Below are 16915 nucleotides of genomic sequence, written 5' to 3'. Positions count from 1 at the left end.
TCTTTGCACGTGCGATCGTGGCACTGTTGTGATCCTTGAAAGTGAGATCCTCAGACATTACTACTCCCAGGCCCCTTACATTATTTTTCCGCTCTATTGTATGGCCGGAGTCAGTAGTATACTCTGTTCTAGTTATTATCTCCTCCAGTTTTCCATAACGGAGTAGTTGGAATTTGTCCTCATTGAACATCATATTGTTTACCGTTGCCCACTGGAAAACTTTGTTTATATCTTCTTGGAGGCTAACCACGTCCTCAGCAGATGACAGCCTCATACAGATCCTAGCATCATCCGCAAAGGATGATACGGTGCTGTGGTGTATATCTCTGTCTATGTCTGATATGAGGATAAGGAATAAGATGGGGGCGAGTACTGTGCCTTGTGGAACAGAGCTCTTCACTATGGCAGCCTCCGATTTAACTCTGTTGACCACTACTCTTTGTGTTCGATTTGTTAAGAAGTTGAAGATCCATCTCCCCAGATTATGGGGAGATTATGGAAATGACATTAAGTGAAAAGATTAGGGGAAAAAGAATATATAGGAAGGACGGGGCAAGGGAAGGAAGATGAAGAAAGGGAGGGGCTATCTGAGGGAAAATTGAAGAGGAAGGGAGCAAGTGAAGGCAGTAACACTGATACTGTGAAGTGGTTGGTGGCATTTTGGTAGTGGAGAGTGAAAGGTTTTGTGGTGTGAGGGGGAGGAGGAGAGGGTGCAGGGATGGCTTGTGATAGGAATATAGCCAAGTAATGGGTAGTGAAGATAGTGCAAAAGCTGGCTTAAGTGGGAGGTGGCACATGTGATATAAGCATCGGGATGAGGTATTTAGAGACGGTATTGTTGTGGCACCGAAGTTATCAAGTTGACAGAAATCACAGATGGACGCAGGTGGAGCGGCAAGGACACATACATACATACATACACACACACACACACACACACACACACACACACACACACACACACACACACACACACACACACACACAGAGCAGAGGTCTGTCAGAGCAGGACAGAACAGCAAGGGCAAGCACACACACAACTACTCTCAGAACCATACAACCTATCACACCATCCCAACACACCCTACAATCCATACCCACAGCCTCCACCCAACACCAAGCTATAGAACCCCACAGTATGCCACCAGGTCTCCCACCCTCACAGGCCCCCCAAACCACAGTGTTGGAAAGGAAACTGAAGGTATGGTACACAAACGCTGATGGAATAACAAATAAGTGGGAGGAGTGGCAAGAAAGAGTCAAAGACGCATCACCGGACATCATAGCTCTCACAGAAACCAAGCTTACAGGTATGATAACAGATGCCATCTTTCCAACGGGATACCAAATCCTGAGGAAAGACAGAGGGAACAGGGGGGGTGGAGGAGTGGCGTTGCTGATCAAAAATCGCTGGAATTTTGATGAGCTGGAGAGAGAAGATAGCGGAGAAGAAAGTGATTACTTAGTGGGAACACTTCACTCTGGAGGTCCCAAGGTGGTAATAGCAGTGATGTATAACCCACCACAGAACAGCAGGAGGCCAAGGCAAGAGTACGACGAGAGCAATAGAGCGATGGTTGACACACTAGCTAGAGTGGCCAGAAGAGCTCATGCATGCAGGGCAAAGCTCCTGATCATGGGTGACTTTAACCACAAGGAGATAGATTGGGAGAACTTGGACCCACATGGGGGCCAAGATACTTGGAGGGCTAAGATGATGGAGGTGGTACTGGAGAACTTCATGTACCAACACGTAAGGGACACTACAAGAGAGAGAGGAGAGGATGAACCAGCAAGGCTGGACTTAGTATTCACCTTCAGTAGTGCAGATATCGAGGACATCACATATGAAAGACCCCTTGGGGCCAGTGACCATGTGGTTGTAAGCTTCGAATACACAGTAGAGCTACAAGTGGAGGGAGAAGCAGGAAGGCCAGGACGAATGAAGCCAAACTACAAGAAAGGGGACTACACAGGAATGAGGAACTACCTGAACGGGGTTCAGTGGGACAGAGAACTGGCAGGGAAACCAGTTAATGAGATGATGGAATATGTAGCAATAAAATGCAAGGAGGCTGAGGAGAGGTTTGTACCCAAGGGTAACAGGAGTAATGAAAAAGCCAGGATGAGCCCATGGTTTACCCAAAGGTGCAGGGAGGCAAAAACCAAGTGTGCTAGGGAATGGAAGAAATATAGAAGGCAAAGGACCCAGGAGAATAAGGAGAACAGTCGTAGAGCCAGAAATGAATATGCACAGATAAGAAGGGAGGCCCAAAGACAATATGAAAATGGCATAGCAGCGAAAGCCAAATCTGACCCGAAACTGTTGTACAGCCACATCAGGAGGAAAACAACAGTCAAGGACCAGGTAATCAGGCTAAGGAAGGAAGGAGGAGAGACAACAGGAAATGACCGGGAAGTATGTGAAGAACTCAACAAGAGATTCAAAGAAGTGTTCACAGAGGAGACAGAAGGGACTCCAGAAAGACGGAGAGGTGGGGCACACCACCAAGTGCTGGACACAGTGCACACAACCGAGGAAGAAGTGAAGAGGCTTCTGAGTGAGCTAGATACCTCAAAGGCAATGGGGCCAGATAACATCTCCCCATGGGTATTGAGAGAGGGAGCAGAGGCGCTATGTGTACCCCTAACAACAATATTCAATACATCTATCGAAACAGGGAGATTGCCTGAGGCATGGAAGACAGCAAATGTAGTCCCAATCTTTAAAAAAGGAGACAGACATGAAGCATTAAACTACAGACCAGTGTCACTGACATGTATAGTATGCAAAATCATGGAGAAGATTATCAGGAGAAGAGTGGTGGAACACCTAGAAAGGAATGATCTCATCAACAGCAGCCAGCATGGTTTCAGGGACGGGAAATCCTGTGTCACAAACCTACTGGAGTTCTATGACATGGTGACAGCAGTAAGACAAGAGAGAGAGGGGTGGGTGGATTGCATTTTCTTGGACTGCAAGAAGGCGTTTGACACAGTTCCACACAAGAGATTGGTGCAAAAACTGGAGGACCAAGCAGGGATAACAGGGAAGGCACTACAATGGATCAGGGAATACTTGTCAGGAAGACAGCAGCGAGTCATGGTACGTGGCGAGGTGTCAGAGTGGGCACCTGTGACCAGCGGGGTCCCGCAGGGGTCAGTCCTAGGACCAGTGCTGTTTCTGGTATTTGTGAACGACATGACGGAAGGAATAGACTCTGAGGTGTCCCTGTTTGCAGATGACGTGAAGTTGATGAGAAGAATACACTCGATCGAAGACCAGGCAGAACTACAAAGGGATCTGGACAGGCTGCAGAACTGGTCCAGCAATTGGCTCCTGGAGTTCAATCCCACCAAGTGCAAAGTCATGAAGATTGGGGAAGGGCAAAGAAGGCCGCAAACGGAGTACAGTCTAGGGGGTCAGAGACTACAAACCTCACTCAAGGAAAAAGATCTTGGGGTGAGTATAACACCAGGCACATCTCCTGAAGCGCACATCAACCAAATAACTGCTGCAGCATATGGGCGCCTAGCAAACCTCAGAACAGCATTCCGACATCTTAATAAGGAATCGTTCAGGACCCTGTACACCGTATACGTTAGGCCCATATTGGAGTATGCGGCACCAGTTTGGAACCCACACCTAGCCAAGCACGTAAAGAAACTAGAGAAAGTGCAAAGGTTTGCAACAAGACTAGTCCCAGAGCTAAGAGGTATGTCCTACGAGGAGAGGTTAAGGGAAATCAACCTGACGACACTGGAGGACAGGAGAGATAGGGGGGACATGATAACGACATACAAAATACTGAGAGGAATTGACAAGGTGGACAAAAACAGGATGTTCCAGAGATTGGACACAGTAACAAGGGGACACAGTTGGAAGCTAAAGACACAGATGAATCACAGGGATGTTAGGAAGTATTTCTTCAGCCACAGAGTAGTCAGTAAGTGGAATAGTTTGGGAAGCGATGTAGTGGAGGCAGGATCCATACATAGCTTTAAGCAGAGGTACGATAAAGCTCACGGCTCAGGGAGAGTGACCTAGTAGCGATCAGTGAAGAGGCGGGGCCAGGAGCTCGGACTCGACCCCCGCAACCTCAACTAGGTGAGTACAACTAGGTGAGTACACATACATACATACACACACACACACACACACACACACACACACACACACACACACACACACACACACACGCCGCGCGCGCGCGCTGAGGGGGGTATGACGTATTGATGAGTTTGACGAGTTTCGAGTTTTTCTACTCCAGGAGCCTGGCCCCGAGCCAGGCTCGTCTGATGCTAAATCTAACGACATTAGAGAAGAGAAGGACCAGAGGTGACATGACTGAGACGTACAAAATACTGAAAGGAGTTTGTAGGGTGGACAGGGAGAGTCTGTTTGAGAGGCGGATCTCAGGTACATAAGAGCACAACTCATATACCCTTGATGAGTTTCGAGAGTCTTTCTAATCCCGGAGCCCGGCCATGGGCCGGGTGTTACCCTGGTAAACCAGGCTGTTGCTGCCGGAGACCCGCAGCCCCACTGGAAATCAAAAGCACAGAGTCACAGGGATGATAAGAAATACGTTTTTATCTTTAGAATGGTTAGAAAGTGGTCGACGCAGAATCTACACAATGTTTTATGTAAGCAAAATTAGGTTACTTGTAGGTTACATGTAGTTAATTCCAGAGGTCAGAGATCCGGTCCCAGACCAGGCCTCCTGGTTGATAGCTGGAGCGATCAGGTTGTTGGTGAGCGTCACCCAACGTATGCACCACAGCCCTGCTGATCAGGGCGGCGGGATGCAGGGCGAGGCCAGACGACCGGCTTTGTTAACTGTACCAAATGTGAGCAAACAGGAATGACAAACCTAAATATATTCAGTAGATACAAGAAGAGGTGGTGGCGGTGGTGACGACGGAGATGCAGAAAGCGGCGGGGAACAGGCAAATATTGTAGGCTGATTGCCTATAATATTGCCGCCATAGTACATGGGTATGGCGCAGAAAATCTAAGCTAAGAAATGGAATGACGCTAGACCTATTAAGGATGACGTTAGACCGAGAAGTTTAGGAAGCGCCAGGATGTGAGAGGGTAAAGTAGATAGGGAGGACAGTGGTAGATATGTGGCACATAGTGAGTAGGGCTAGAGGGGGGCATAGAGGGAGGAGATACGAGAAAGAAGAGAGATGGATAAAAATGGTAGAAAGAACTAGAGAGGAAGGAGGGAGAGAGGGCAGTAAAATCAGTGGGTCTTCCTGCCCTGGGCGAGGCTCAGTTGATACAATCTCTCCAGGACTCTCAACACCCCTGACCTCTCAACCACCAACACCACCACCACTACCAACACTAAAACATGACAACCACAACTACTATCAAACACAAGAACACTGCAACACATGCACCTACACCAGCGACAGTATCCCTTTAGTAAACACGACAAAACCACCAACCCACATTTGGACTAACACCACGATGAAAACCACCAATATATAATACCAAACGCTAAAGTTCATCACTTTACCTCTACGACCTAACCACTACCACAGTTCAGCCGGACCACCAGCAGTGCTTTCTACGACCTAACCACTACCACAACTCAGCTGGACCACTAACAGTGATTTTACCATCATCACCGTCCACTATACACAATACATTTTTCACAATAAACCACCACATTCATAGTCTATTAGGCATAACATAGACAGGTATGTATATTAAAGTGTCACAATACCAACATTCTAACCCAACAGGCATAATAAAAAAGCGATGGCGGAATACTGCTGTACATTAACATCTCCATTCAAAGCAGGTGAAATCGCAGATCTGGAGAGTGTACAGAGATCCTTTACTGCACGTATAAGTTCTGTCAAGCACCTTAACTACTGGGAACGCTTGGAAGCACTTGACTTGTACTCGTTGGAACGCAGGAGGGAGAGTTATATCATAATCTACACTTCGAAAATCTTGGAAGGAATGGTCCCAAATCTGCACACACAAATCACTCCCTACGAAAGTAAAAGACTGGGCAGGCGATGCAAAATGCCCCCAATAAAAAGTAGGGGCGCCATTGGTACACTAAGAGAAAACACCATAAGTGTTCGGGGCCCAAAACTGTTCAACAGCCTCCCATCAAGCATTAGGGGAATTGCCAATAAACCCCTGGCTGCCTTCAAGAGAGAGCTGGACAGATACCTAAAGTCAGTGCCGGATCAGCCGGGCTGTGGCTCGTACGTTGGACTGCGTGCGGCCAGCAGTAACAGCCTAGTTGATCAGGCCCTTATCCATCGGGAGGCCTGGTCATGGACCGGGCCGCGGGGGCGTTGATCCCCGGAATAACCTCCAGGTAACCTCCAGGTAACCTCCAGGTAACCACTTCAAAGTAGATCCAGTGTAAGCAAGACACTACATGCACGACCAACTTCAAACTCAGTTCCCTTCCGCTATCACTTCATATTTCTGATAACCAAGGTCTTATCTGCACCTAAAAAACCTACAACAAACTAAATAAGGCTGTTCAGTGCACTTTTTAGGGTAAAAATCTTACCCATGACTCTAAAGTAAACACAAAAAAATAGCAATTAGCCATGACTGTCCAGTGAACGGCAGGTGTAATGAGTCTTAAAATTTAAGTAGCGGCTAGCAGTCACACAGGCGCACCTGAGGACTTGAAATACTACCTTGCCCTACCAATTGGTTACAACAGTAGAAATAATTTCATTTTTGTTTTTCCTTTTTAGAAAATTTGTGTGGATACCTTCTCATGTTAACATGGCAGGGTATGAGAGTTGATGAACCGACACCAGGAAACACACAACTGGATGGGAGAAAAAATGCAGCAGATTGCATGGAAAATGCCCGTTAATAATATAGACGATTTAGATACGAGAGGTAAGTTAAAAAAAAGTGAATGGCTATAACATTAAATAAAACATATGTTATGGAAAAAAAGGAGGACATATTAAAGAGACGAGATGGGTGGTTAATATTTGTTAAGGTCACTTGTGTATGCGACAGGCTGGTGTAGCAGCTCCATGGGAGACAACACTATGAAATATGTGTGGGGAGAAGAATACACTAAACACACTGCTGCACTATATGTAAGAATGTAGCAGAATACAGGATTATAGAATTAATACCACCAATATAAGGATGTTGCAACTAAGATCAGTAAGTAGCAGGTTAGGTAAAGTTTGTGAGGAAACAGGACAAGTGTTTCCTGACGAGGTTCTTGGTCATATGATGACCCGCCTTTGGAGATTTTGGTCATTTGACCGAGGCTTTCCGCTGGTTTACCGGTCCACCCCTTTAACAATTATGGTCAAAGTTATAACCATTTGTATATATACAAATATATTAATAGCACTATTAAGACATGCAAGATTTGCTTCAATTATTTAATGGTAAACTTTAAATGTAAGCGCTTCTTGAATGTTGAGACAGCCAAACGAAGAATTAATTAATTTTGCTGTAATGCACTGTCTTCAGTTATTATGTTTCCTCAAGTGATAAGCGACACTCTTCAATAAACTTGCCATCGAGTAAAATCTGAAAATAAATAAATCAGCAGTGAAAATGGCTCATAAACGCAGGTGTGATTCAGCGTCGTCCAAACTCTGTCCACACCAACCACAACGTAACCCGTGATAACCCCTTCAGAACTCCCATATTAGGCACCGAAGTCACCTTCGACGCTCCTTAAAGACCGCAATGGTCATCACCGGGGACTGCAAATTACGGAGATGGAGGTAAACGAGGCCCACGCCAGACTCGCACACTCCTTAAGGGTCTCCGAGGCCACTTGCAGAGCGTAGCAACACAAACTTGGTCGCCATATGTTGCTAGTACATTGATATAAATGTAAGCAGAACCATTTAGGTATGGAAACACGAAGCTGGAAAGAGACTCGATTTCAAAGTCTCGTCCCAACTTGTTGTTTATTGAAGACAAGAACACAAGTTGCATCACAAGTTTTCACCTGGACAACGTTTAGCTCTGTGCAGAGCTGTGTCAGAACAGAGATCAGGTCAATTACACAGAGCGAAACTCTGTCCCGATAAAACTTAGCCTCTACAACTTGTGTTTGTCCTCATACTTATATATGAAGAAAGTAATGCAAACAATTCCCTTGATCTGTGCACCAGAGTGGTAGGAATAACTCAGTTGTTCTCCAAGAAAACAGCCAATAAATACCTGGAAAACCTCACAGACTAAAGAGAAACGTGCTTTATATATATATATATATAAAACTAATAACCAACGTAATAACTTCTGTACGTGGAAGAGGAGGTCCGGTAGAAAAGTCGAAAGATTATAAAAGCAAAAACCACAGCTTGAAGCATTTATACTTACAAAATGGCAAACAAATATAAGAAGTATTACTAATAAACATTACAACTAAATACTGAATAATTCACAGCAGTTTTAGCTACTATTAAGTTGCAGTAAAACTACTAGTACTGTTGCTACTACTACTACTACTACCCTAGCCGCTTTTGTTCCTACTACTACTACTACCATCATCACTTACTACTACTGCGGCTTCAAGTACTACTACTGCTGCTTCTGCTACAACCTCCTGTTGCAACTACCACTAATATTTCTCTGATGTTAATGTTATTAAATACATACGAAAACTACATAAAAGCTATAAGATTAGCAACTTTATTTTAGTTGTAAAATTGAAATGTTTAAACACGTGTATGCTTGACTTAAATTTACTACGTGTCGGCTTACTGCCTGTCTTCCATAGCATACTACTACTACTACGACAATTACTGCTCTCTCTCATATTATATATATATATATATATATATATATATTATATATATATATATATATATATATATATATAATATATATATATATCGTTCCGAATAGGTAAAAATTTGCGATTTTAGAAGGTCTTTAATACGCAACGATGCTTTCGTCTTGAGTCTAAGAATACAGGTTTGCATTAAATTTTGTAAACTTATCTAATATACATTTATCATTCGATTAAGTAAAAAAATATTTTTAGTAAGGTTAGTTTTATTATTACAAATTTATTTTAAATTAACATAATCAAATATATCTTTTAAAAGTTGAAATTTAGAGATTAAATTAAATGAGTTCTTAAAATTTAAGAGGAGAGAAGCAGAGAGAGTAATTGAGATAAAAAAAACATGTATATTTATATTATACATAAATGAAAAGGTATGTCTTTAAACGTATAGACATTGAAGACTTTATTTAAAATGAGTTCTATGCAATGGAAGAGAGAGAGAGAGAGAGAGAGAGAGAGAGAGAGAGAGAGAGAGAGAGAGAGAGAGAGAGAGAGAGAGAGAGAGAACCATGTGGCACTAAGGTTGCATCCTGGGTGATAGTATTCTGGGCAGGGTGAGGGAGAGACGGCCGCCCGCTCTTTATGGAACACTTGCCTACACCCTGTGCAAGATCTGTTATACTGATATAAAGAATGGTCTCCATAACGCCGGATTCACACACCATACACGAACAAGTTCCCTCCCTACCTCCCTCCTCCCCACTTCTCTCTCCGTGCGTTCCGGAAGCCAATCGCCATTGCACAAGCCAAGTACGAAGAACAAGTCGCCTCGCCCTCAGATGTCCTATTAGTCTGATCTAAGACGTGGCTTTGCAATGGGTCGAGATCCCCCCCTCATAAAACACCAGTGTGATGGCACTGGATGAACCAGGGTTATGGAGGGTGGGCCATGGTGGCCTATGGAAGGAAGTGATAAAGGGTACAAGGAATGAGTCCTCTGCCTGCCCACTGGCCAGTCCAATTCCACGGATACATAAAAAATCTTGATATCACCCAGATGGCAGTGACAGAGTCCCATCTCCGCTTTCTTTCTTTTTTTGGTTCAACTACACAAATGTAGAAGGGAAACCAGTGGCACTGGTGCCTACTACAAGCATCCTTAGCAGTGGTGTCATCAGCTGCAGTACCAACTCTATTATCAGTACCGCCAACAAAGTTATAAATATATCAAGTATGAAGAGGAGCATAAACAGCCAACTAGAACAAACAATAACAAACAAAGAGCAGCAAGAAACAGAAGCAAGAGGAGGAGTCCCTTACGTAGCTCTCGAGTTTTCAATCATGAGTGTGTCCAACTGACAAAGCAGACTGGCAAGAGTAACACCTTCAAGTGAGTCAAGTGGTGGCAGACACAAGCAACACACACATGCACACGAACACGCACGCACGCGCACACACACAACTCACACACAAATACATCAGACACGCAAATCACACTCGCCAGACTTCCGCAGCTTATACTTATCACAAACCTGCAACATTCATACACTCACCAGACTCCCACAATGTACACTTATCAGACACTCCCAACACTGCCACTCTCCCTAGTAGTGGGTTGGCAGAATAAGACATTTGGCGGGTAGACAGCAACCATCCAGGAAGGTACTACTCACATGAGTGTGCTATGAAAGCTTGCTCAATGTTTTGCAATAGGGTACGATTACCGATCTATTTTTTGTCTCAGGTGCGTTAGATGATGTATGAAACTTACACATTTTTTATCGCATTCAAGACACATCTATTTCCTGTATGTTTCTGAGGTTCTTTCGTATTTAAGAGGCCTTGTCTAAGACCGAGAGTCAGGGGCGATGATCTCCACAACCATTACAAATAACATAAAACAGATAATAACAAAGGAGAGGAACGACAGTGGAGGCTTCTGCAGGTGAGCTAGACATGAATAAAGTACCACGACGAAGAACTCTAGTTGGCAGCAGAAAAGAATGATGAGCATTCTTGCAGCTCGTGCAGGGAAAAGGTGAGGGAAGCGTGAACTCTCCAAAGAAAGAAGGCACAAGTTGAGAGGAAAAAGGTTAAGAATCTATAGATAATAAAGGAGTAAGAGGAAGGGAAGATCTTGCTGGTGAGGACGGTGTAGCAGTAGAGGCAGCAGGCTCGCAGAGAAAGGGAAGGGGTTAAAGGTGGAGGACGACATACTTCAGCTCACAATATTTTTGGTGTCCACTGGTGGGGATGAGTAGAGAGAGACGTATACAAGGAAGACTGTACATGCAAACTGCTTGGAGCTATTTGCATATTTCGAGAAATGCTTCAAAAGACTGGATCACCTCACTTTCATAGTCCGCAGTGTATTGAGAGGCTAAATAAATTCATAAATTTGCTACTAAATTTACATTCTCGAGGGACGTCGTTTAAAACTTCTTTGACAAGGTAGACATTTTTTACGTGAAATTTATGCAGTGTGTATCGCTTTTAAACTTGTTGATTATGTCATCAACTAAGAGGCTGGGCTGGGACCGTAGCGCCGGGACGATGATCCAGCGGAATCAACAACTGGTGCACAATAAAAAGTTCGATGATACTCCTAATGTACTCTGATTATTGAACATTAATGTTACTTCTAGTATTAAGTTTTCTTTTAAAAAAGTAAAATTAAGAACACCTCTGAAAGCTCTGGGGTTTGTATGAAACATTTATGAAGACTGAGAATTTGTATATTGGGTAAATGTGTAAGATTACCATCAAGAAAATTTCTATCTTTGTTCCGGCAATGGTTAGAAGAAGGCTAAATTCTTGGATCGTAGATATTTACACACTGGCCTCTTATGGTGCTCACGGCCTTACTTTTTCTCTGGGATTCTTATGAAACTTTAAGCTTTATCTTTCTCTCAAAAACAGGATTATTTTGTGTGCAGAGTAATTTCCATGTTATTATGATATCTCTCACTTGAGTTTTCCAGAGTATATTCTTAGTGTTTCCTGTGCAAGCAGTGAATGAGTTCCATGTATATTATATAATTGGGATGTATCACATTCCTTAACAGTAAGCAGACTCCTTTACATGAAGTATTACATATGACGGTACCAAAAGGGGTTTGCGTAGAACTCTACCTGTCAAATAAAGATCAAAAGTTATAACCCAAAAGCTAGAGGTCACCAGCTGCAAATAAGTAAGAACAAATGGATAGTTTAAACAAACTACATATTTGGCTTCAGAAGTAAATGAAGGCCCCTTAGAGGTCAAGAGGCGAGGCCAGAAGCCGGAACTCTTCCCCCCGCAGGCACATACCGCAGAGCAGTCCCTATCCCACCCCCACACACTTGCAATTGCGAGCGGCATTTGGTTTTTAATGCGTGCAGGAGCCGGCAGTGAGCATCCGGCGTTGATTACATGAGTACTAATGCAGCGGGTTATGACTATTCTCACCGCGACTGCTGCTCCCACTTATTTTGACCGCCCTCCTCGTCATTTGCTCAGGTACGCTCGTCACTACTCACATTCACAGTTCTGTACTCCAGCTCCCATAATGCTTATTATACCCCTTTTTTACCTGTACAATATATACCTCTCAGCACGGAGCAGGAAACTCAGGTGCTTAACTCTATACCTTGTTTCCTCTGCAGTTTATTACACCAATCTCTCACACTCTTCCTCCTCTGTTTCTCTTTTGTCTGCTATCTTTCCCACGACTGTATCTTGGCTTTGCATCAGTAGCTTCTAGTTCTCAGCCCTCGTTTAATCTTTTCATTTTTCTGTCCCAGTTCGTTTCACTGAGGGTCAACAAAGTTTACACCTCCTTAATAACCTGATTTAACCAGTCTGATTTGTATGATTTTAAAAGCACTATAACCGCGTTGTTATTCAATGCTTACAAAATAAACATTTACTAACCTCATCAATTTGCTGCCAACATTTTCAATTTGCTTCGAGCCTTGCTAACTTGCTATTATCATCTCTAACTTACTACTTTGGCTACGAACTTACTGTCATATTACAGCAATCACCATCACAGGGAAATGAAAACACTATTAGCATTCCTCAAGCCATATCCATAATTCGTTCCAAATTATAGACTACAAGTCTGAACGAATTTTGACGAAATTGAAAGTATTCCCCGTCATTTACGCCCAAATAACAGACGTGCTTCTTGGACAAACACACGGTAGAAACCTTGGCTCACCTCCGGAAGAAGCAGCATCCCTTTCTTCCGAACACCATGTTAAGGTGACCGCAGCGTCGGGGAAAAAGAGTTGTTTATAAAGAAAAGAATGAGGGCTAGAAATAACAAATGACCCTAGACTCACCAACAGGTAGGAAGGTACAGCAACTCACCAATAAATGCCTCACAAATAAAGATGTTGATTTTGGTTCCATCGTCCACAATTTTCGTGAGAGAGAAAGAGAGAGAGAGAGAGAGAGAGAGAGAGAGAGAGAGAGAGAGAGAGAGAGAGAGGAGAGAGAGAGAGAAGAGAGAGAGAGAGAGAGAAAGAGAAGAGAGAGAGAGAGAGAGAGGAAAGAGGAAGAGAAGAGAAGAGAAAGAAAGAAGTGGAGAGGAGAGAGAGGCGGGAGAGAGAGAAAGAGAGTGAGTGTGGGTGGAGAGATGGAGAGAGGCTGGTCGTTGTGAGATGATGGAAGTAGAGGCTGGTGTGGGTGGGTGATGGAAGTAGAGGCTGTCGTGGAGTGGATGATGGAGAGAGAGGCTGGTCGGTGGGTGGGTTTGGAGAGAGAGGCTGGTCAGTGGGTGGGGATGGGAAAGAGAAGGATGGTCGGTGTGAGGTGATGGAGAGAGGCTGGTCAGTGGTGGGATGAAAGAGAGGCTGGTCGGTGGGGGGATGGGAGTAGAGGCTGGTCGTTGGGTGGAGATGATGGGAAAGTAGAGGCTGGTCGGTGGGTGGAGATGATGGGAAAGTAGAGGCTGGTCGTTGGGTGGAGATGATGGGAAAGTAGAGGCTGGTCGGTGGGTGGGGGTGATGGGAGAGTAGAGGCTGGTCGGTGGGTGGGGGTGATGGGAAAGTAGAGGCTGGTCGGTGGGTGAGGGTGATGGGAGAGTAGAGGCTGGTCGGTGGGTGGGGGTGATGGGAGAGTAGAGGGGGGTCGGTGGGTGGAGGCGATGGTAAAGACGAGGATAGTCGGTGGGTGGAGGTGACGGTAAAGACGAGGATGGTCGGTGGGTGGGGGTGATGGGTGTAATGTGGGCCTCACCAGATGGTAGATAAGCAGCCGCCTACCAGCATATGGGTGTCCTGATCACCCTAACCGAAGTCTCCAAGCCCTGGCTGACAGATTTTATTACCTGGAGCACAGGCGAGAGAGATACATCATAATCTACACCTGGAAGATCCTGGAGGGACTGGTCCCTAATCTGCACACAGAAATCACTCCCTAGGAAAGCAGAAGACTTGGCAGGTGATGCAATATATACCGCCAATGAAAAGTAGGGGCGCCATTAGTACACTAAGAGAAAACACAATAAGTGTCAGGGGCCCAAGACTTTTTCAACAGCCTCCCACCAGCCAGAAAGGGAATTACCAATAGACCCCTGGTTGTCTTCAAGAGGGAGCTGGACAGATACCTAAAGTCAGTACCGGATCAGCCGGGCTGTGGTTCGTACACTGGACTACGTGCAGCCAGCATTAACAACCTCGTTGATCAGGCCCTTGATAATGTGAGAAGTCACGAAATCGCTTGGAATTTCATTATCCTTTCACATTGGTTGTTTTTGCATATTCTGATATCACCTGTTTACTGTGATCTTATTGTATAGATATAATGAGAGAGAGGGGGGGGGAGGATATTAAGAGTTAATTAGGATTTGTAGAGGCAGACAGAGTACGTGTTTGAGGGAGAAAAGGGAGAAAATGAATGTTGGAGGGGGGAAGGGAGGCAAAGAGAGAAACGTGTGTTTGGAGTAGGGGTGTAATAGTTGGAGGGAGGCAAAGAATTAAGAGTGTTGGAGGGAGAGAGGTGAAGGGAAGCAGAGAGGAACATGACAGGACATGTTAGACATGGGAGCGGCCGAGGGGACACGCACCTTGAACGCAGCAGAACACGACGTAGCCAGAACAAAAAACGGGCCTAACATGGGAACACGAGTAGAGAACAAGAAAGGTACACGGGGAGAACAGATAAGATGAGACCCTTGGCTGTATGCTAAGGTTATCTGCTGCCCTCTAAAACTACACTCCCCGGAGGTGGGAGTGCCTGGGCTCTGGATAGGTGAGGTGCAGAGGTACTTTGCAGGGGTATAAATGGAGTGCATGGCTACAAAATAGGTGAAGGGCGTGGGGAGATGATAGGTAGAGTACATGGTAATAGAATGCGTTAATTAGGGGTACAGTATATTGGTGCAGGATAGGGAGTGCATGGAGATAATGCATGGGTACAGGTGAAGTGCATAAATAAAGGGTAGAAGAATGCATAGAGGGCAGAACATGGGTGGAAGGGAAGAGAAAAGTGTAACAGAATGCAAAGAGTAAAGTGCCAACAAAGTAAAATTATCGGCTGCTACTTCGAAAAGCTCGATTCCTCAAGGCACAGTACTCGCCCCAATGCTTTTTTTTATCATATTCGAAATAGACGGAGACGTCAGTCACATGACTATATCCTTTGCAAAGGACACTAGAATATATACGAGAGCGACATCCATCGAGAACTTATCAAATGTCCAGCTCATATCAACCATGTCTTCCAGAAGACAACACAAAATAAGTTCAACAAGGTCAAGTTTCCGCAACTCTTGTTATGGAAAAATAACCGAATATAAAACAATAACAGAGTATAAAATAGGTCAAATCATTGGCACTTACCTTGATCTTCGTGGCGACGAATGAAGACAGCATGGTAATATAAAGGAATAGCAACAGCCTGTAAATAACACACACAATGTGGATTTATGACGTTTTATTGCGAAGACGTTTCGTTCGCCAGGGACTTGACTGATAAAAAGCCCCTGTTGGGACTTCCTGGAGTCTACCTGGAGGGTATTCCGGGCCCCCGCGGCCCGGTCCACGACCAGGCCTCCCGGTGGATCAGAACCTGATCAACCAGGCTGTTACTGCTGGCCGCACGTAGTGCAACGTACGAACCACAGCCCGGCTGATCCGGCACCGACTTTAGTATCTGCCCAGCTCCCTCTTGAAGGTAGCCAAGGGCCTACTGGTAATTCCCCTTACGCCTGGTGGGAGGCTGTTGAACAGTCTTGGGCCCCGGACATTTATGGTGTTTTCTCTTGGTGTACCAACGGCGCCCCTACCTTTCATTGGGGGTATTTTGCACTGCCTGCCCAGTCTTTTACTTTCGTAAGGAGTGATTTCTGTGTGCAGATTCGGGACCATACCTTCTAGGATTTTCCAAGTGTAGATTATGATATATATCTCTCGCCTGCGTTCCAGCGAGTACAAATCAATTGCTTCCAAGCGTTCCCAGTAGTTGAGGTATTTGATAGAACTTATATGTGCAGTAAAGGTTCTCTTTACACTCTCTAGCTCTGGGTGAAACGTCTTCACATATAAAATACCACAACTCGCATTGTGTGTCTTATTTACATTCAAAGAAAGACGTAACAGTTTGCAAGCAGAGCAATACTGGTGCTTACCCTGGTCGTGGTGAGGACAAAGAGGTGTGCTCCGGGGATGTCGAGTACCATATCAGGGAGGACACGACTCTCAGCGTCGATGGAGTCCTCCCCGTACTCTGCGGCGTCCTCTGGGCCCGCCAGCAACGCCTGTAAAGAATAAATAATATTTATAAAACCATGAAAATTAAAATATAATAAACTTATCAAAATCACAAGAATAATTAGTAAGACCTTTAAAGCCGCAGGGCAAGAAAAAATTATAACATTATCCGTAATAAAATCTATCAATTACAAACATTATACATACACACAAACAAACCCACATTATATATATATATATATATATATATATATATATATATATATATATATATATATATATATATATATATATATATATATATATATATATATATATATATATATAGTGTATATGTATATATAATCAGTCACTCGAAGATGCACTTGTAGCTTGTCAGTTGAGCCGATATAGCTGCTAGAGATGGCTTGAAAGCAGTGTGGCTGCTTCCCTCCCCCACCCCCCGTCTG

General features: G+C 44.4%; 1 protein-coding gene across 5 annotated transcripts in view; it reads right to left on the bottom strand.

Annotated features, from left to right (window-relative positions):
- Window positions 1-16915, bottom strand: part of LOC128688923 (plexin-B) — a gene marked incomplete at its 3' end in the record, with an annotated part of 822775 nt that overhangs the window by 383267 nt on the left and 422593 nt on the right. For all 5 annotated transcript variants that reach the window (XM_053776978.2, XM_053776981.2, XM_053776980.2 and 2 more), the window contains 1 exon segment: window positions 16385-16513. In XM_053776978.2, coding sequence (XP_053632953.2) covers window positions 16385-16513 — 129 coding nt within the window.

This window comes from Cherax quadricarinatus, chromosome 16 (assembly GCF_038502225.1).
Source record: "Cherax quadricarinatus isolate ZL_2023a chromosome 16, ASM3850222v1, whole genome shotgun sequence".
NCBI lineage: Eukaryota > Metazoa > Arthropoda > Malacostraca > Decapoda > Parastacidae > Cherax > Cherax quadricarinatus.
Note: the sequence above shows the minus strand (reverse complement) of the source record. Positions and strands in the feature narration are given on the sequence as shown.